The 20,921-nt window shown below is 40.4% G+C and overlaps 1 protein-coding gene across 23 annotated transcripts in view; it reads right to left on the bottom strand.

Moving 5' to 3' along the window:
* SGIP1 (SH3GL interacting endocytic adaptor 1) overlaps positions 1-15,787 on the bottom strand; it is a 204,143-nt gene extending 188,356 nt beyond the window's left edge. For 5 of the 23 annotated variants that reach the window (XM_077892186.1, XM_077892194.1, XM_077892187.1 and 2 more), the window contains exon 1: positions 14,672-15,029. In XM_077892186.1, coding sequence (XP_077748312.1) covers positions 14,672-14,681 — 10 coding nt within the window. In that variant the 5' untranslated portion in view covers positions 14,682-15,029. Of the gene's footprint in view, positions 1-14,671; positions 15,033-15,101; positions 15,447-15,666 lie in introns of those variants that run through there. The other 18 variants (XM_077892175.1, XM_077892181.1, XM_077892185.1 and 15 more) reach the window with 8 other exon arrangements.
* Positions 15,788-20,921: the final 5,134 nt, after the last annotated feature.

Below are 20,921 nucleotides of genomic sequence, written 5' to 3'. Positions count from 1 at the left end.
TTCTAGGCAAGTAACCAAGAACATAGTCAATCGACATTTTTGGAGCAACCACATAACAAGTTCTGGGAAGGCTCACTGAATCCCATATATACAGGTGCAGGGTGAGTATAATATTAACAGTGACAACAGTAATGATAATAATAGCAATAACAATAATTATGATTGATTGAAGGCAAAGGTCATACAGTAGTCCCCTCTTCTCCATTGGGGATACCTTCCTAAATCCCCAGTGGATGCCTGAAACTACAGATAGTACCAAACCCTATAAATACTGTTTTTTTATATATACATGCATACATATGATAAACTTTAATTTATAAAATAGGTACAATAAGAAATTAGCAACAGTAATAGTACAATAGAACAATTATAAGAATACACTGTAATAAAAGCTATGTGAATGCAGTCTCTCTCTCTCTCACAATATCTTATTGTATAATACTCTTCTTGTGATGATGTGAGATGATAAAATGCCTACATGATGAGATGAAGTGAGATGAATGACATAGGCAGTGGGACTTCGTGTTAGGCTACTATTGACCTTCTGAAGTCAGATGGAGGGTCATCTGTTGACTGGTTGACCATGGGTAACTGAAACTGCCAAAAGTGAACCCACAGATAAGGGGGGGACTACTGTATGATAAAAGCAATGCTTTTGTGATGCTTCTAACAACTCTGACTCACCCTCATCTTACCAGGTTAGGTCACACATTTAAAAAGCTCTTTGAGAATTCAGTGTTTCCCTTATAGCACTTTGCTCATTTATAATCACTTAGTTACCCTTATTAATTTAATGTCTTTGTCACTATATTGTAAGCTTCACAAGGTGTGTGTTCATGTTACTTATCATATGTACCTAGGACGTAGAATGATGTTTGGAGCTTTAATAAATACTTGCTGAAAACCTTGTAAATTGTGATAGATTAAAAAGCAAAGAAAGAAAGAAAGAAAAAGAAAAGGAGGGAGGGAGGGAGGAAGGCAGGCAGGCAGGCAGGCAGGCAGGAAGGAAGGAAGATGACTTACAGCTCAGGCTTGCCCAAAAGCACACAGCCAGTAAATTGCAGAGGCAGGATTTGAACCCAGGTTTGTTTTGACTTCTAGGTCTATGTACTTACCTGCTATATCATATAAATCATTAGAAAAGGAAAACAGAGCTCTTAGTATAAAGAAGATTGGAACAGGAACAAGCCCCACCTACAGGAAGCTTCCTGTGTTTTCCTCTGGGTTACAAATACATTTCAGAGCACAGACAGTTTCAGCCCCTGAAGGAGGAGAGGAGCTAGAGTCAGAGGCGTGCACAAGTAAGAGAGACAGTAAGGATCTACATCAATGAAATTGAGCGAGGACACAAGAGGTTTTAACGGAAACGTGTGGAGAAAAATGGAACACAGAGAGGTCAACCTCTGTTAACAACAAGATCTCTTAAGTACTTCTATTTTTCTGATCTGGCTTAGAGGGGAAAGAGCTTCAGTGATGAAAGCCAGCCTAATAAACTATCTGATTCAGTATCAAAATGACTATCAAATAATTGAAGTGCTTCAAAGCCATTAAAAACAAGTACATGAAAAAAAAAAACATGATATACTCTAAGATCTTCATCTTTTTTACCTGTCAACATGACTCTGAAAAAAATCTACTATCAGAACCATTTGGGTTAGAAAAAGAGTTTTTCCAATAGCTGAATTAAACCATCACCTGAGCCCTCAGGCCTCAGCAGTGACAGTGCTGAATGGCATTGGGGAAGGGCACTACAGTCCCTTCCAATCTCTCTTAGCTTTCCTGAAAATAAACATAACATTTAAATAAAGTCAGAGTATTTATTACTCAAACACAGACTCAAGACAATCTCCTCTCAAAACAATAACAACAACAACAGAAAAAAAAAAAAAAAAAAAAAAAAAACCCAGAGGGCCATCTGTAGCTACTTCTCCATCCAACATTCAAAATAATTGCTTAAAGATGCAAATGGAAATGTGACCTTCTCCTTAAACCCCTTCAGTGGCTTTCCACTGCCTCCCAATCAATTCCAGATCCATCTCCATTGCTCACAGAGCCCTGCCTGATTTGAATCTTGCCTTCCTTCTCTGCCGTGTCCTTTCCCTGCTTTCACTGGTCTCCAGCCACACTGGCTTTTCTTTTGTTCCTTGAGCTTAAACAAGATCCAGGCAGTCATTTGCCCCTGCAGTTCTCACTCCCTGAAATACTCTACTCTCAGATCTTTACATGTCACAGTGTGATGAAGTCTCAGCTTAAATGCTTCCTTTACCATCTAAAGCAGCTTTGACCACCACTTTCCACTCTTTTCCAAATGATTCTTCGTTTTTCACTGATTTTATCACCATCTGAAATTCTCTTGTTTATTCATTTGGTTTGTGAGTCTTGTCTCCTCATAGTTGAATGCAAGTTCCAGCAGAGCAAGGACTCTGTGTGTTTTGCTTACTTATATCCCACACTTAGAACCATGGCTAGCTCACAGAATTCCACTGCCACTAAAAAAAAACCTTCCTCTGTATCTTAGTCAAAATTCATCAAGAGAGCAAAACTCTATGCCTCAATCTGCCGGTGTAAGGTAGGTTGCCACAAAGACAGAAGATGGTGGAAAACTCAAAAGAAGAAATCCAGATTAAATAATTTGATCTAATAATAAGATTGCATGGATTAGATCTCGCTGAGATTACATACAGAACAATATTTCTGTAACTAGGCCAAGATAGATGTTATTTGAGCACACTTTAAAATGCATTTTAATCATTCCACTACATATTCATTATTAGAAACAATATTTTTACTCAGTTTCGCAAAATTACATGTAGCATTTTCTTTTTTTTTTTTCATGTAGCATTTTCTATTCAAATAAATATTTCATCAAATGAGGGAAGGTGTTCTTCTCCTAGTATCCAGGAATGAAGAAAATCATTTGTATATGTGAAAGGTGGAAAGTATGAGGAGAAGAGTTAACTGTAATAGGGATACAACCTGCAACCCTCGTCGTAGAGGATTGAATTTTAAAACTAGTTAGTACCTTCAAAATTATTTAACCTAATCTTTACTTGAAAATAGTTTCCAAGATACTAAATATAACAACAGCCCTAATACTACGTTATATTTATATATTAATTTACTGCTTTTAGAAATATTTTCACATATATTTTGTGCTTTGGTATTCACAACCAAGTGAGAAAGGCAGGAGAGCTCATTTCCTACTCCACAGATGGGAAAATAGAAGAGATGGTGACTTGCTCAAAATAAACAGCCAGGATCTTTAAAGAGGATACAAGAAAATCAATTCTTACCCACCTGGCAAATTCTTGGCCTCATCCTCTTTGCTAACAAAGAATGGTGCCAGGAGATTTAAGAATTTTTTGAATTAAAATCAATTATTCTTTCTACTGCTTTGCTTTCTCTTCCCAATGTTAAATAGTTTGTCCAAAGTCACTCAGCTGGCAGGGAGCGATGTCAGGACTAGAACCTAACACAGAACTCCTTCCGCCTCACCAAGCTACCTTATTAAATGAAAATGAAGAATTCATGACACATCATGTCACTCATCAATATGAGCCATTCTAGCTCAATATACAAATCAAGCTCCAGCTAACAGTCTAAATGTCTGACAACAGGGGAATAGGTACAGAAATGACAATGCAATGGATATTCTATAACCAGTATAAATAACGTTTGTGGAGACTGTTTCATAAGGATGATAATGATGGCTAACACCTCTTGACTGAGTGTTTACTGTGTACCAAATACTGTTTTTATGTATATTATATGTCTCATGTATGTAATTATATATTATAAAAATAACACTAATGATATATAACATGTTAAACTCATTTAATCCTTATAATAGCCTTTTCTGATATGGATTATGCCATACAGAAGAAGAAATTGCAGCACAAAAGGGTTAAATAATTTGCCGAAATGTTATATAGTTGGCAAGTGTAGAGGGGACAAGGTTTGCATCTGGGAAGTTTGTCCCAGATCCTATACTCTTAACTAATATACACACTGTGTAGGACAGTGGTTACCATCTAATGTCAAGTGAAAAATCTGTGTGTGTCTGAGTGTGTATGTACACACATGTATGTATACATATAAATAGATCAAATTGAGTTCTTTGACATAAATATTTATTTTGCCTATAAAGCTATTAAGAGCTGGCATTCATTGAGTGCTTACTTAACATCTCAGGTTAAGTGCTAACTGAAATCCATACATTATCTTAATTAATTCCCGCACAATCTTATGTGGAAGGTGTCATTTCACTCTCTTTACTGGTAATACTGCTGAGACTTAAAGGGCTTCAGATTGTCCCCGAAGTCCATGTTCTACACTCAACAAATTGTAGTAGTGGTTAGTTATTTCATAATAACGAGATAATTGGTGATTTCAATTTCTCCTTTGTATCTTCCTATTTTCTGAGTTTTCTACAATGAAACCTGATCTCTCTTAAAATGAGAGCAAAACAATTAAAGTAGTCAAGCAGACTGTGTGAGATACTAGGTTAACTGCATGCTTCTGAACCAAAGTGTGGCTCTCAGCCAGACTGATCCTACGCAGCAGATGGGAGCTCTGGGGAGAAGAGAGGGCTTATGATCCTGGGTACTGCCTGGCATCCATACTGGAGCCTTCAATGTTCCCAGCAGAGTAACATTTAATATACCTTTGCTATGGACCAAATACTTTTCTCAATATTTTACATATGTTAACTTATATAAGCCTCATGATAACCGTACACTGGGTGGCGTGCATATTTCCCAAAAAGTTGTGATCCCTCAACAGCATTCATTCATTCACTGAATTTTTGTTAAGTACTTACCCGTGCCACACATTGGGAATAAAAAATTGAGTGAGACATGGTCCCTGCTTTGGCAGAGTCCTTGGTTCTTGGTGGAAGAGCAAACAAAGTAGGTATATAAACAGAAAATAGCAGCTAAATAGTATTGAGAGCTTAACACTTTACCTCAAGACTGTAGCCTCAATCCCTACCCACCAGCTTGCTCTATGGCTTCTAGACTTGCCATCCCAACAATCAAGTGAACCAGTTCCTTAAAAATATCTCTTTCTCTCCCTCTCTTTCCCTTTCCCTCACCCTCTTTCTTCCCCTCTCCCTGACCCTCAACCTCTCCCTCTCTCTTTCTCTCTCTCTCTCTCTGTCTCCTTCTTAACCTATTGGTTCTGTAATCTCTGGAGAACACACTGCTACAGTGCACTTTCTGATTTAATCCTTACAACAGCACATGATTAAATTAACAATGAGAAAGTTACTGTTATTATCATTTCCATCTTCTAGATGAGGAAGCAGGTTCACTAGCTTCCCAAGGTCACATACATGACATTTAATCTAGACCAGCCTGACTCCAAAGCCAGTGCTCTTAAACCTTCTGATATGTGGCCTTAGGAGGGCAAGGACTGATTGCCAAGTGAGCTCAGGGAGCACCTCACTTTCAACATGGGGAATGTGGAGAGGCTTCATTGAAGAGGGGCACTTCTGTTGGACCTTGAATGATCAGAACAGACTGTGACTGTGTGGATAAGGGTAGGAATAGCACATACAAAGGAAAGAGGACATGGAGCTCCTGGCTGGCTGGCATAGTGGGATATGAGCAGATAAAGAGCCTGTGTGTGAAAGTGTTACACAGCAACTAAAGCATTTGTACTTCATCTTAGAAGCATGGGAACAATCAAAGGCAGATGGGGAAAGTGATGCCTTTGATGGCTGTGAGAAGCATGGATTGGAAGCAGCAAAATCTGATCAGGTGTGGTAGCAGAGGATGAAAGGGAGAGGACAAGGCCAAGATCTTTTAGGAAGGATAATCTATAACTCTAAAGAACCTACCGCTATGAGGCAAGCAGGAAGGAGAAATGAAAAATGAATCCAATCACTGACTGTGGCTTGACTATCTGGTAGACACAGGTCTTTGAACTGGAGGCACGAGGAGGCTAAGGAAAACTTGGTGGTTAAAGTCTATAGTACAGAGGTAGGGTCCTACCTGTTGTGAGGCTTGCATTTCCCACTACTGCTACCATACCTAGTGCTGTAAGCAAGTTTTCACCTGCCATCTTTCAGTGATACACTAAGGGCAATTGTAAAGGTTGGATGTACAGTGAGACCACCTACATCCCAGGTTTACCCATTGTTTTTCAACTTTGGGAAGCTGCCTATGGTAGGGAAAGCAACATGCTATCATCTCATGTGCCAGTCCCAAACAACTAGCAGAAGTGGCCTGGAATATGATGTTAAGATAGACGCTGAGGCCAGAGAGAAAGATAGTTAAGATTGATTAGTGATGCCTTCCAAGGTCAAGAAATGGATAGTGTAACCCATGGACATTGGGAATCAAGGATGGTGGAACATGCTAGTAATTAACAGTACAGTGAGGAGAAAAGAAATCTGTAGATCTGCAGAAGAGGTCCAGCAATAATCTACTTGACCAGTCAAATAGTGAGCTGTAATGCCTAGCCACTGAATGCTAAGGAACCCACATATAACAATAGGACTAAGAAAGAGAGTGATCTGAGAAAATAACTGGCATTTGCACCACTCTTCTTCAGATGTTCTCATATTTATTATCTCATTCTACCTTCCCTATGATTCTGTGAGATAGAGAGCCAGCATTATTCCTACCTTATAAATGGGGATGCTGAGGCCAAAGCAGTGCCAGAACTCATTCAAGGTCATAGAGCTAGTCAGGAGATCCAGCCCCTTCAAGTCACACTCAACTCTAACTCTAGGATTGGAACCACGAACTAAGGTAAGAGCATGATATTTATCTATTTACTTAAATATGTGGAAAGATGAGTCCAAGAGGCACCACAGAACCAGTATCAAAATGCCAGGCTTCTGAATGCCCACCTGTCACTAGACACATGGATAACATCGGCTCATGCCAACTGACCAACACAAAAGGAAGCTGGCTTTCCTATCACTCAAGATTCACAGATGTCTGCTTATGTGTTACCTTGGAGTCCCTCTCTTGAACATCCCCTTGTGCTTTTGTCCAGAAGCACTGACGTCCTTGACGTTCTGCCCATGTTCTGAGCATTTGTACATGCTCTTTCTCCCACCTCTTTGGACTCATCCCCTGAATAATTACATGGCTGCTCACCCTCTCCACTCCTTCAAGTCTTTGCTCATATGTCTTCTCAGTGAGGCTACCCATTACCACCTTATTTACAATTGCAATCCCATCTACCCTACTCCTTCCTCTCTCCCACAATTTCCTCTATCTCCTTTCTCCACTTGATTCTTCTCCAAAGTTCTTATCCTCATCAAATGTACTCTGTGTTTCATTTTATTTTCCCATCTCTCTTGCATCAAACAGGAAGGTCCATGTAGGCAGGAATTTGTATTTAGACCTCCAGCACAGAGTCGAACACCTAGTATGCATTCATACAATTCATGCAATTTCTGATGAATAACACAGACAGTTCTATGCTAGGGACTAGAGATAAGGGTTGTGTAACTGCACCTTTCTCTTCCAATACTGAAAAGGGGCAAAATTAACCAATGGCATCTATACAAAAGAACAGCAGAGGAGTAGCCAGTGAAAGGCAGATAGTAATACATTTGGATTATTCTTGTATTAAGACAAGCATATTTTGAGATGGGAGGAAAAAGACTCAATAATTCAATTTAAACTTTGGAGGGAGTAAGTTTGGGGAATCCAAACCATTCAGTGAATGCCAGAGACTCTTAAAACTAGAAGTTCTAGAGATAGGCAGATCAATTCTCTCATTTTATTTGCAAGGAAACAGAACCCCAGGAAGGTAAAGTAACCTTCTCAAGGCACACAGCCAAGCAGTCACAACACTTAGACTCAAACCTAAGTCTGCCTCTGGGTCCATGCTCTTTCTACCAAAGACATCCAAACTACACAAATTCGGTAAACAAACTGAGCTTCTAAGACTAATGAATTCTCTGATCAAGAATAATTTGGCATTTGAAAAACCTCATTTACCATCATCACACTGCCACTGCTTGCACAAATACATTGTACAACATTATGCTCATCTGTATTCATTTACTTACTTAAAAATACTTGCCAGATTCCAAGTCATACTCCAGCTCTAGAAGCCAGTGTTTTCAGATCTGGTCATAAAGCAGAGAAAATGAAAGATAGTCCAGGGAGAGAAAGATGAGGTAGAAGGATTATGGAAGTAGATATAGGGAGGGCAGAAATAAAGGAAAGCAGAAGGGAGAGAAAAAATGAAAAATATGTATAGGCTCATTGGCAGCACTGCTCCTGGGATTTTCTCGGGATTTCTTTGAATGGCTGTGCTATCACTTGTCTTTCCCATTATAAAATAATTTCTTCAGAGCTAATCATCAAAATGATTCAAACTCAAGCACATATTTTCAAATGGACCATTTCTTTTTCTTTTGCTTCCCAAAATATATTATCTGTATCTCACAATATCCCATTCCATAATACTTCATTCTTTTTCTTAATCACTTCATGTTTATTCTCCAGCGAGAACACAAATTTGAGCATTTATTTTTTCCTACATCAACTATAATGCCCCCAAAAATACCTTACAGTGTTACCACATGAAGCCATCAGGGTCATTTATATCTGGTTTTCCTCACTTCTCCAATGGATAAACACACTAAGCATCCACTGTGTGTCAAGAACTAAGAATGAGAAGGTGAACCTGATAGACCAGAGTCCTGTCCTTGTGGAGCTTAGCTCTGAGTGAGAAATTCAGCCCATACACCATTAAATGACCAGGAATCATAAATACATCTCTGAGGAGAGAGAGTGGACTGGGATGTACTCAGGGGCCCAGGCCTGTGTGTTTAAGAGTTTGGGATGACAAGAGGATAGGGAAGTCCTCCAAGGAGGTGGTAGTTTTGCTGGGACCACAAGAAAACAGTCTGGGAATTGGCAAAATCATGCTCTAGGTAGAGCAAAAGCCCTGAGGCAGAAAAGTTTATTTGTTCCAAACACTCTGACACTGGCAGTAAGGCATTCCACGAGCTTGGACAGGCCTGGCAGGTCTGAGTATGCAGCCTTCCATCTGCAATGGATTTTAACAGAAATGAGAAGATACAGAAGCTTTTTAAACAAGTGACACGACATAAGATATTTAAATAGAGATTCTAAATATCTCCCTGAAATTCTGTGGATGTAGTTAGAGGGCAAACATGTGCCAAGAATGCAGACTGACCCCTCCTCAGTGGACACTGACCTCCACCCACCGTAGCTCTCTCCCTGGTAAGCAAACCAGCCAGTGCTCACAGAAATATTTGGTAGTCAACATAGGAACCAGTTAGGCCCAACACTCCTGCCACACACACCCCTTTGTCCTGGAGGATATCCTGCCCTTCTCATGCCCCTCAGTCCCCTTCTATCTCTGATCTTCTCCTTACTCAGTTCATTACTCCTCAGAGATTTTTTTTAGAGAGGAGCCCCAAACCATCATGATCCCTTAAGCATTTTCTTCTTCCAACCCCTGTACCATCATCTCAGTAAATTCTCTCTCCCTTTATTAATTCCATTCGCAAGTTTACATAACGAAAGTAATGACAGTTTAATAGTAGTATATATGATGAAATTGAATTGAGAAAAGTAAACCATGAGTATGGAAGTAAAATTGAACATAATTGAAAATTCAGTGTCTTAAGTCTCTACAACTTCTGAAAATATACCTTAAAACTCCCTTCATATTTTTTCTCCATATCCTCATTGTCCTCTAATGAAACCTTCCTTTTCACAAATAACATCATTTACAATTGAAAACATATTTAATTCCATTGTTCCTTTCTGGCTACTTACTGTGGTAACCATACTGTTCTTCACACATTTCGTTGCAAATATTTAGTATTTCAACTAGATAATGGGTTAATAGCCTTTGAACGAGTGTGAGAATCTAATCAACATATATGTCATTATTCCTATGGGAATACTTGTTTCAAATGAGCAATTCATAAACAAACTTTCAGGAACATGAGAACTGTGAGTTGGTGACTTCCTGCAATTTGTTTATTTGAAACATGGATAATGAATGTGGCAAGTCCAACAGAAAGAATTATCCAGAGTCTTCTAGAATGGTTTGTCTAAGATAATTTTTTGAAGACTGCATATTCTTCTTAGAAATTTAAAGTTTTGACCTCTGGAATTGTTTGGGAACTTATATATATAAGAAGGCTCCTTCTGACACAGAGCCTTGGGGAAGAAGAGAAATGACATACATGATGACCCATATATTAGAATCTCATATTCATGCTTAAGATTTTCCAAAATAACTTCACTCTTTCTGGGAAGTATTCTCTTTAAAACTTCTTTGCTAACTAGAAAATGAACAGGTCCATGCTTTGTTTTTGATCAGATCAAAGAATTTTCCAAATAAATAAAACTCTATTTCTAGATAGGAAAAAACAATCTTTACTATTATGAGGTTCATTGCAACAACAAAAGCTCAGTTAATCTAGAATCGTTCAAAATTGTCTAAGAAGTTTGAGATAAAGAGTATTAACGAGGAGTTGAGGGTATGGTTCTGTGCGTATTCATATTTAAAAGAGAGACAGAATGTGTCCATCCAAGAAACCAAGTTCTAGTTTTCAATTAGGTTAGGATGCCCATCTTGATACAAATTTTAAAATGGTTCCTATTATAAGATATTATGATAGGCCAAATGTATGAGCTTTGTTGCTAAGTGAACTTGAGTCCAGAAAATTCTCATCTCCATTTATCAGAATTCAAGAAAAACATGTAATTAGGTCTTCTGAGGTAAATACGTTAATGTAAAACATCCAGGTGACTATGATGGTTCATTGTTTTTCCTCTAAAATTGAAGGAAGCAATACATTTATGACATTATAAAGAACTCCACTTCAGTTTATACTATTTATAAGAACTTGAATTGACCAAACAAACAAACAAACCATGAACTTGGGTTCACATTCCATTTTGCCATTTTTCTGCCTCAAAATATTTTTTTAATTTTTGCAAGTTTGAAAAAGTATTGCATGCAGAATACACTTACAGATTATCGTGAATGGTAAATATAATAAAATGTATTAAATCATCCTATACAATAAGCCCTTAATAATGTGCTTATTAATTTAAAAAAATTGTTATATAGGATGAAACCACTGGCACCCAAAACCTTACCCTTCTAGGACAGCACCTAAGAGCCCGACTATGGAACTAAAAGCACAATAACTTGCAGTGCAGTTCTGCAAGATGAGGGAAAACTTCCTAGGCTGCCCTATAAAAAAAAACAGATGTCCTAAGAAACCCTGACTTTGTTCCATTTATCTTTGAAGGGATATCCAAAATGGCATTTTCAAACTTTAACGATAGTATGCAATAACAACAGAATCCTTCAAGAGTTGCCCTAATCACATAGACTGTATCGAAAGCTTAACCAGTACACGTGCCTGTTAGCAAATGACTACCTTTGCTCACCCTCTTTCCCTTCACAGTCATACCACACAGGGCTCCCTATCATGTGGCATTCCTTAGGAAAAACACAACTCAATACCAACCACTGCCAAATAATAAAGACTGCAGTAATCAGTGAGTCAAATATCAAATTAAAATATATGTTTTTAAATCAAAAGATTTAAAAGGAATCATGGAGGGACAAACTACTGGTAAGATGTTTGAGGTCGGGCAGCCCAGGTGGCTCAGCGGTTTGGTGCTGCCTTTGGCCCAGGGGTGATCCTGGGGACCCGGGATCAAGTCCCAGGTAGGGATCCCTGCGTGGAGCCTCCTTCTCCCTCTGCCTGTGTCTCTGCCTCTCTCTGTGTGTCTCTCATGAATATAAAAATAAATAAAATCTTAAAAAAAAAAGATGTTTGAGGTCCCTGCAGTATTATTTCACTACCTTCTATGAAGCTAGCATCACTGGGGAGGTAGTAACCTTCCTCATCTATGACCAGGATTTCCAATAGGCATTGAATGAATGGAGCCCATATCTTGTTCCATCAAAACAAGAACACAAAACTAAACTATGAGCCATTCTGAAGAATCTTTGTTTACTCCTGTTTTACACGAAGTAGAGAAGTAGCTTTGAAAAGTTGCCATGGCCATGCTTTTCCTGAGCAGCAGACTAAAACATTTTGGTGAATATAGAAATATATACAGTGTAAATGTGGGCTCTCTCCCTTCCTTAATAATATATATATGTGTCGACTACTACATGTGTGTGTAACTGTGTGTGTGTGTGTATGCACGCACCGATGCATATATGAAATGTACTGTTGAGGAGAGACATCATTTAACCATCTTAATGTCGGGTGACACATTCTCAGAGCCCACTAATGTTTCAGCAGAGGGCTTCCATGACAGGATTTTAGGGTGACTTTTAAGGGGTTCCTTATCTTTCCAAGGTTATTGTGATGGATGGAACGAACAGCCTAGTTGCCTCTAGGGATGAGTTAAGTGAAAAATAATAACTGCTCTGTCACATATTTGGAATAAGAGCAATTCAGAGGTGAATTCTGGGATGCAATATCAGAAACATACATATATTGCCAAAAAGACTAGCAACTAAGTTAAAAGGTTTTTGATAGGCAAATTGATTTCTAGTTAAGGTTCCTACCTGCCTTAAAAGGTCACTGAACCATTAAGATAATAAGTCTTGAAAAGCATTTAAGTATGAACTATGAGTAGATAAAAATGATTAGTTTCATATAAATTTCGAAGCCAATGGGAACAGCTGTCCATTTTCTTTTTCAGGGATTTGACGGAAGGCAACTGCATCCATAGTGTCACCTCTAATTCAAAACAGTACTAGCATAGCATCCTTCATTAGATGAATTTGGCAGACTCAGAGCAATGGTGCTAATTCAGCTCCAACACACGTCTTTGTTACAGTTCTCCTTTCAGTTTAGGCAGCTCAGATAGGCTTATCATAGGGCTTTGAACTGCCTGACATTCTCGGATGGCACAATAGACAATATTCCCAGGAAAGTCATTAATGAGCGTCAATAAATATTACTTCCTTCAAAAAAGACACTTTAACTCCATAGTTTGCAAGGCAAGAAGTAGAAATGCAAGATCTTCTACTTGCCTGTGTAAGATTCAAACCTAATTAGGATGTATGCAGATATCTCATTAGGAAATGCTACAAATGAAATTTAGCTGGAGAAACATAGTACCTCTATAGACAAAATTCTTTCTTTCTTTCTTTCTTTTTTTTCTGAAGAGAGTAATCTACATGAGTTTAAATTGAAAAGTGTTACAGTAATACTCTTTCTGTTTGTCTTGCCTTGTTATTCAAAGATTAAATTCATTTTCTATTGATGAAAATGATTACATCTTAGGCCGTTAGTAATCTCAGTTTATTTAGACCTGTATTTTAAAGAACTAGCTTGAGAGCCCTTTGCAGACAAGACCCAGGCTCCATGACAAAATGATACCCAATTTCTCTTTTAAGGCTATTTTCTAAAATCTGTGGGCCATGACTGTAGAATTCTTCACTCCCTCAAATTACATTAACAATGTTTGACATCATGACAGAGAGAGCAAAAAGAATTCATTTCTCCCGAAATAAGTGGGCTATACCATTGCTTTTTGAAACCATCCTTCTCTGATTCCATTTTGGTAAATTTCTAATGAATGTTTAAAATCTGTAGGACAGACCTTGGCTTAAGAGGTGGCCTCTCTGCCATTTTCATGGCTGATTTGAGACCCATTATGCACTCGATTCTGCATTGTGAAATCCAGGCTAGGGACAAATTTCTGCCTGTCATCTTAGGAAAGGCCAGGAGTTTTGCACCATCCTTTAGTGTGAAAACAAAATCAAAGCCAGGGTAAGGCTGCCTGCTTCTTTCTTAATCAGCTTGATGCTTTTTTGAGGCAATCCTGGCTGTCACTATCTCAGGCTTGGAAGGGTAATTCAGTAGAATAAAATATAGTTTAAACAACATCTCCCCAGGGAAAGTTCCTTCTTACACTTAATATTGAATGCAAAAAGGTAATCAGTAAATAATCATTTGGTGCTTGGTTAGGAATCATTGCACAGGAATGCATTTAAGAAGAACAAAATTCTTTTTTTAACCCGGTAAGACCCTGAATCCGGGGCTGAGAGGCCCAGATATTTTCCTCATATTGCTCATTCCGTTGCAATGGCATCCTCCTATAACTATATCTTATGGACCAAATTTGCTGCACCTGTCACCCCAACAATAAGATGTAAATTGCAGAGATAAAAATAAAAGAATTTTTTTAAAAAATGTTAAACAGTTCACTGAAAATGACAGCATGGATAACTCTGTCAATGACCTCTCCTCGCTAATGTCAATTTCAGAAAACAAGTTTCCATTGTAAATGTTTAATCAGTGTAGTCCCAGGAACCCAGAGCAGAAAACCTTATCTTCTCTCCCAACTTATTTGCTCTGCAAGCTCTTTCTTAGCTCTATCTCTGCTCCCTGGAAGCACTTTATGGTTTTGTGGTTTGTTGTTGTTCTCTCTCTCTCTCTCTCTCTCTCTCAAAAGAGCTGGGAGCTCTGTAGGTTCTGAGCTAAACAGAAGCCTTGTGGTTTGATTCCATTAGTCTGAGCCCTGGTCCGCGGCAAGCAAACTGCAGCATTGCTGCTTGCAAATCCTGGCGACCAGGTTCGAGACCAGAGCCACAAACACTGGCCGCACACATTCTTCAATGCCGTTCTGCCCAAACCTTGCCTGAAGCCAGTCAACCACAGCAGAAAGCATCCTACCTTCCATCATGGTGGCGGAATTGCATTCCTTAATTTCCAAGGAGTCTGAAAAAATACAGGAGGATGGGATTCCAGGTCGCAGCTAGGTCCTCGCAACGCTGCCGCCGAGAGGTCTGCTCCGTCCACTGCCGAAGCCAAACGAGACGAGCGTTAACCCCCAAGACAGGCCATGGATGCTGCTGGTGCCGCTTCACCTACGGGCTCCCGGGAAGATGCTGCGAGAGAAAGGGAGAGGAGCGGCAACCCGGCCGAGCTGCACCGCCTGCGCCGCCCTGGCCAATCCCTTCGGCGCTGGACCGCGTCACATGGCAGCCAGCCTGCGTCTCCTGACACAATACCCCGGGAGAGCACACAGAACCTATTTTCCGTCCCTATTCCCCTCCGCTCCCACCCCTCCCGCTGGTCACCAAGTGCACGGCCCCTTCCCCACCTGGTGACGCACTTCCCCGCCCCTCCTCGTCGTCTTCTGGAGCCCCCTTGCAGCGGCTGGGTCCCCGCGATCGATTGTCAGAGCTGCCAGCTGGACGGGGGGCTCGGGCACGCGAGGAGCACCTACGTGGCTCGCCGCGGAGGGCATCGGTTTGTTTTGCTTTGTTTTAAGAAAAACTTGCCAAGAATTCCATGCACTCTGGTGTCTTAGCCGCACACTTCTAAGCTCCCATTCCCGTCGTCTTTGGCCCTGAAGGAACTCCAGACGTTAAGGTCTGCCTGCGGCCTCCGCACACGCGTGAGTCAGTCTCTCTCTCCCTCTCTCTCATCCCTCTCTCCCTCCCTCTTTCTTTCTCCCTCCCTCCCTCCCTCCCTCTCTCTTTCAAGAGAGAAAGAAAAAAAAAAAATCAATCCGGCTGACGTCACATCAGAAGCAATTATCCCCAAAAGGATGATGCAGAAGAAATTTCATCCCAGCTGCCTTCAACAGAGCCAGGGAATTAATCGCGCGTGACATGCCCAAGGGCTGGGAAGTGTCATTAAAACAAAGAAACAAAAGAACCCACCCGAGTGGGGGCTCTGGAATCAACCTGGCAACGCTCGAGATCATTCCTGGGGCGGGAGGCGGGGGCGAGGACCGCAGGCCGGGCGCCCGCGGCACCTGGACGCGCCCCGGTACCCGCCCCGGGCCCCGCCCCGGGCCCCGCTCCGGGCCCCGCACGCGGCAGCCGCCGCCGCCCCGGGTGCAGGGGCTGCGCCGCCAACCGCAGGCCCTGGAGGAAACCAACTTTCTTCCAGAGCACACGATTTTTTCGCAGCGCGCCTTCGGCATCTGTGCGGGTCGCGCGGCCCAGTCGTTCACCCCAGCCCAGCGGAAATCCGCAGGGAGGCGTCGGTGCGGGGTGCTGGCCCGGGGGCGGGGCGTGGAGCTCAGGGGTCTGCAGCTTCCAGGGACGCGCTGCGGGTGCCGGGCTGCTGCCTCCGCGGGAAGGGTGACGGCACCCGGGCTGCTGGGGCCGAGAATCTGCCCCTGACCGGTCCCCAGAAGCGCCGGGAGCCTTCCGAGGGGCCTCAGGCCCTGGGGGCCCGCGAGCTGCGGTTCCTCGCTGGCAGGCTCCGGCAGCTAAGGAAGAAGCAGGCAGCGGCCCGTGCGAGGGGGGGGGGGGGGGGGGGGGGAGGGGAGATCCGAAGAAAGGGAAGGTCCTCTGGAGAACTCCAGGGATGAGCGCAGAAGTGGGCATTTCTCCCTCTGCAGTCCAGCAACAGCATTGGGAGAAAAAGCCATAACAGCCCAGACCAACTGTGAGCATCAAATGAAAAGAAGTTAAGATGCATCGCGTGGTCAGTGTTGAGTCTCTAAGGCCATTATGAATCTTTTATGTTGTAAATATATCCGCAAACTTTTAATATTGCTTAGTCCCTGACATCGTGTAGTTCTTTCTACCAGAGTAAATGTGAGCTATTGCCGGCTAAGGACTAGGAAAGAAAATAGAACTCAAAAAGCTGACTGAAGAGCATACTAATAGTTAAACAACAAACAAACAAAACACCAAAAACTCAGTTCCTTAGCAACTTAGACTTTTTTTTTTTTAAACTCCTTATTCTCCCTAAGGATACATATTTCAGTAGCCTCAAAATTTCCCAATGACACTCTCCAGGGAGGTACAAATGCTTGTGCCTTTTTCCTTATATCTATGAGGCAGTTGAATTTTAAAAGAGAAGAGAATTTCAGAGCAAAAGCTATGTTGAGTACAACTCATACTGGTCTGAAAACCACAGGAACAAGATTCATGTGTGCGTGTGTGTGTGTGTGTGTGTGTGTGTTCATTTAGCCAAATTTTCAGTAGTGGTTAAGAAAATGGATAAATACTGGCATCAAACAGACTGGGATCAATTCTGTCCTTGCCACTTAATGAGGTCTGTGACCCTGTACAAGTTATGTAATTCTCTCTGCCTCACAGTTTCCTTATCTGTGAAGTGAAGATAAAAATAGTACCACATTCATAGGACTATAAATAGTAGCAATAACAAACCTTTATTAATGACTTATTATGTGCCAAGCAGTGTTCTAAATACTTTGCCAGTAAATTACTTAGCATTGTGTCTGGAGCATAATAGCCCCCCACCCCCACCCCCCGTTAGCTTTTTAATATCAGTGTTATCACCAAGGGGCTGCCAGAGGCATCAGAGAAATTTGTAGCTGAGAATTATACCACATACACAAAGAACAGCTTAGTGAAAGACCAAGGGATGCATCCAGAAGTGGAAGAAATTGGAGCCTTCTGAGGTTCCAGGGGACAGGTGAGTAGAAGAGAGATTTGAAACAAAGGAAGTTCAGGAAGTCCACTTTCAGAGATGGAATTTTAAAGTTCAAGGGAGAAAAAAAATGGAATGGGCTTGGAGTGGCAGTTCTAAATCAAATAAGGAATCCGAAATAAGAAAAATGGCTCAGAAAAAATCCTGAGGCAAGTGCAGGCACCAAGGTGTGGTGATAAAAATTGTCAGAGATATTAGGGGGCAAAAGAACCAGAGAAAGCCAGGCTGCCTGCCTTCCCTCACCCATTATACATTCTACAGAGTATTAGGGCTAACTTCTCAGATTTAGTATGGACACACATCAGTTTTGTCTTAGACATGCAGCAAGGCAGCTAGTTAGAAACAGAGACAATTCAAATATTTTTTTCGTCAGTGGGGTGTTTATAGGAAAAAGAAGTATCTGGATATGATTGTCAGAGAAGGACCAAGAAAGGGATGTGGAGTTAAAGGTGGTAAGGCTAGTCTGGAGACTGGTTAAACTTTGTGCAACTTTCTTACCATTTGTAATTACCAATTGCTAATTATCCACTGTGAGAACACCTGATGAACAAAGTTCTGCTTCAAGTAAAAAAATTGCTCAAGTATGTTATGGAACAGTTAATTTTGTCTTCTCATAGGTTTTGGGGGGAAAATGTTTTTCTCAAGAACAAAGATAACACATTATATTGTGGCTCAAATTTCATTATTTCTTAGTACAGTTTTTGCTTACCAACAAGTACAAAGGAGAATTTTTAGCTGCTGAAATAATGGAATATATTTTGCAAATTTTAAATGGAAGTCAAAGGATCTGTGAAAAAGATTGGTTAAATTACTAACTTGCATCAAAGTGCCAGGACTGCCTTAAGGGATTTAGTCCAGGATGGTGAGTGTGCACCCAGATCATACTAGGCTCTCAGGTCCTACAACTAGTCCAAGACTAAAAACTTAATTGCTGAAGTCACTAGACATTGAATTTTTTTTTTTTTTCTGAAATAACATTTGTATGGTGGTGATGCCCTGTTATACATGTCTTTTGGAATCAAATCCTATTGTATTCTTACTATAAAAGTTGAATTTCTTCACAATTTCCCAATTTTAGTGTTTGGGGAAAATCTGTTTATAGTTCACAAAGAGAAAAAAAATCATGAGAACTGAGTCACAAAAGAAGGAGGAAAGAAAATTAACATGGGGTGACATTTAATAAATGGATATATATAGATATATATCTATATAGAGAGATACATATATATCTCCAAGATTATAATGTTAGCATGACATTTGATTCTGTCACACTTTCAGTCCCTGCTAAGGAAATTCACAGAATGTAGAATAGAAAATATTGTCCAAGTCCTGGAAATCAGCAAGGTCCCACCGGAAGAGTTAGACTTCTGTGGGATGAAATAGGTGAAATATATATTTTTAAATATGAGAGAGATTTGTATATTTATATATATTTACAAGAGACAGATTTATATATTTATATATAAATATATGTATATATATATATTATATATATGTATATAAAGCCCAAACTCACTATATTCTTGGTTAGAATGAAGAATGCCAATTGGAATTGACATGGCCAAAGGGGGCTTTATTCATGTAGCTCACAGAGTTACATGAAGGACTGAATAGCTGAGAGAAAGCAAGAATTAGGATGCTCCAGGAAACTTTGTTACCAGAACCAAGTACTCGTGACTCTGTTTCTCTCAGCATGTCAGCTGGTTTTCTCTTACTAATTTTTTCCCCTGGGGTCTGATAGCTGGCCATTTAAATTCTCTAAGCTCACATCTTCAGAACTTGACCATTCAAGATCTACTTCAAAAACCTTCTGGAGAAGGGCTCTGATCGAACTGGCTTGGCTCATTGTTCACCCTTTGGACCAGACAATGGGACCAGGTTGATGTGGTATCATACTGGACTTATTATTATTATTATTATTTTTTTTTTTTTACTGGACTTATTTAAACCAAAACTTACATAGAACTTAGACACATGCTTACCACTGTGACTAAACATGGAGAGGAGATAGGCAAATTTTGGTGACAACCCTCAATAGTATGAACCCCCTATATAATTGGAGGGGTAGAAAAAGCATTGTTAAAGAAAGAAGGAGCACTATTCCCGGAATAAGAGAGAAACTATGAAACAAAAGCTGTCCGCCATAGACATTACTCAGTTCACCTAAGATAAAACTGATAAAAGGATTCATGATCCAGAGGGACTGAGACTGTTACCCTAACCCCATCCAGCATACTTGAGAAGTTATTCATATTTTCGCACTCGCTACATCATGAGAAAAACTGCAGACCCCATCCTCCTCTTCACTGTGGGGAAGCAGACCACACTTCTTGTTTCCCTTATCCCAAATACAAGATATGCCCTGGTATGCTCTCCACCCACTGCTCTGTCCCTGCCCAGACCTACCAGAGTACTGAAGGAATGTATATCAGCTGGGAGTACTGCTTAATCTAGAGGTACATGGATAAAGCTAAGCAATAAAGACTGAGCACATCAGGAGAGTCAGCAGCTTCAAAAGAGGAAGGAAACAAACAATTATACTTCCCCAAAGCAGAGGAAACACTCTCACTGAAAACAGAGGAAATGTAGAAAACTGGAAAGGCATTGAAAAAAATCTGCTTTTTACTTTTGATAAAATTTTAGGGATATGACAACAACAGATAAGATCAGAGTGCTATGACAAAAGAGTAGGGGGCAGCTGTGTGGCTCCATCAGTTAAGGGTCTGACTCTTGATTTAGGCTCAGGTCATGATCTCTCCCCACCTTCCCCTACCCATCTCCCTTCCATCCCCCCATCTCCCACCCCCACTCAGGCACCTGCTCTCTCTCTCTTTCTCAAAAAAAAAAAAAAAAAAAAAAAAAAAACAGACTGAAGGCCAGGAAGAGTGCATGATAATAGTAAAAATATTCTCATTAGAAATGTTTAAATGTTAGGGGCATCTAGGTGGCTCAGTCAGTTAAGTATCAGATTCTTGGTTTCAGCTCAGATCATGATCTTCTCATGGGTGGTGTGATTAAGCCCTGCAATGGGCTCTGCACTCAATAGGGAGTCTACTTGAAAGATTCTCACCCTCTGCCCATTCCCCCCTAAAATAAATAAATCTTTAAAAAATGTTTGAATGTTATAGCTGTAATCAAGGTTATAGAGAATACTGCCAATAGGAAACATTGATAGGCCCAGTGCAATATGCCGGAAGCACAGACCCATAGCAACAATGACTGGCCCAAGCATAGTGGAATTCTTTTTCTTTGAGGAATCAGTTAACACAGATGCAGTTTTAACAGTTCAAGAAACTAGAGAAACAGAAAAAGTTCCAAAATTAATTATGAATTACAAAACCTGGTAAAAAATAATTTTTAAAAAGAGACTATATAGTTCAGTCTTATTCTTGAATATCATACAAAATTTTTAAATAAAATAACAGCAAGCAAAATCCAGCTTTTCAAAAATATTATACATATACATACATATACATATCATAAGTAGACTATTCTAGGAGTAAGA

This window comes from Canis aureus, chromosome 3 (genome assembly GCF_053574225.1).
Source record: "Canis aureus isolate CA01 chromosome 3, VMU_Caureus_v.1.0, whole genome shotgun sequence".
NCBI lineage: Eukaryota > Metazoa > Chordata > Mammalia > Carnivora > Canidae > Canis > Canis aureus.
Note: the sequence above shows the minus strand (reverse complement) of the source record. Positions and strands in the feature narration are given on the sequence as shown.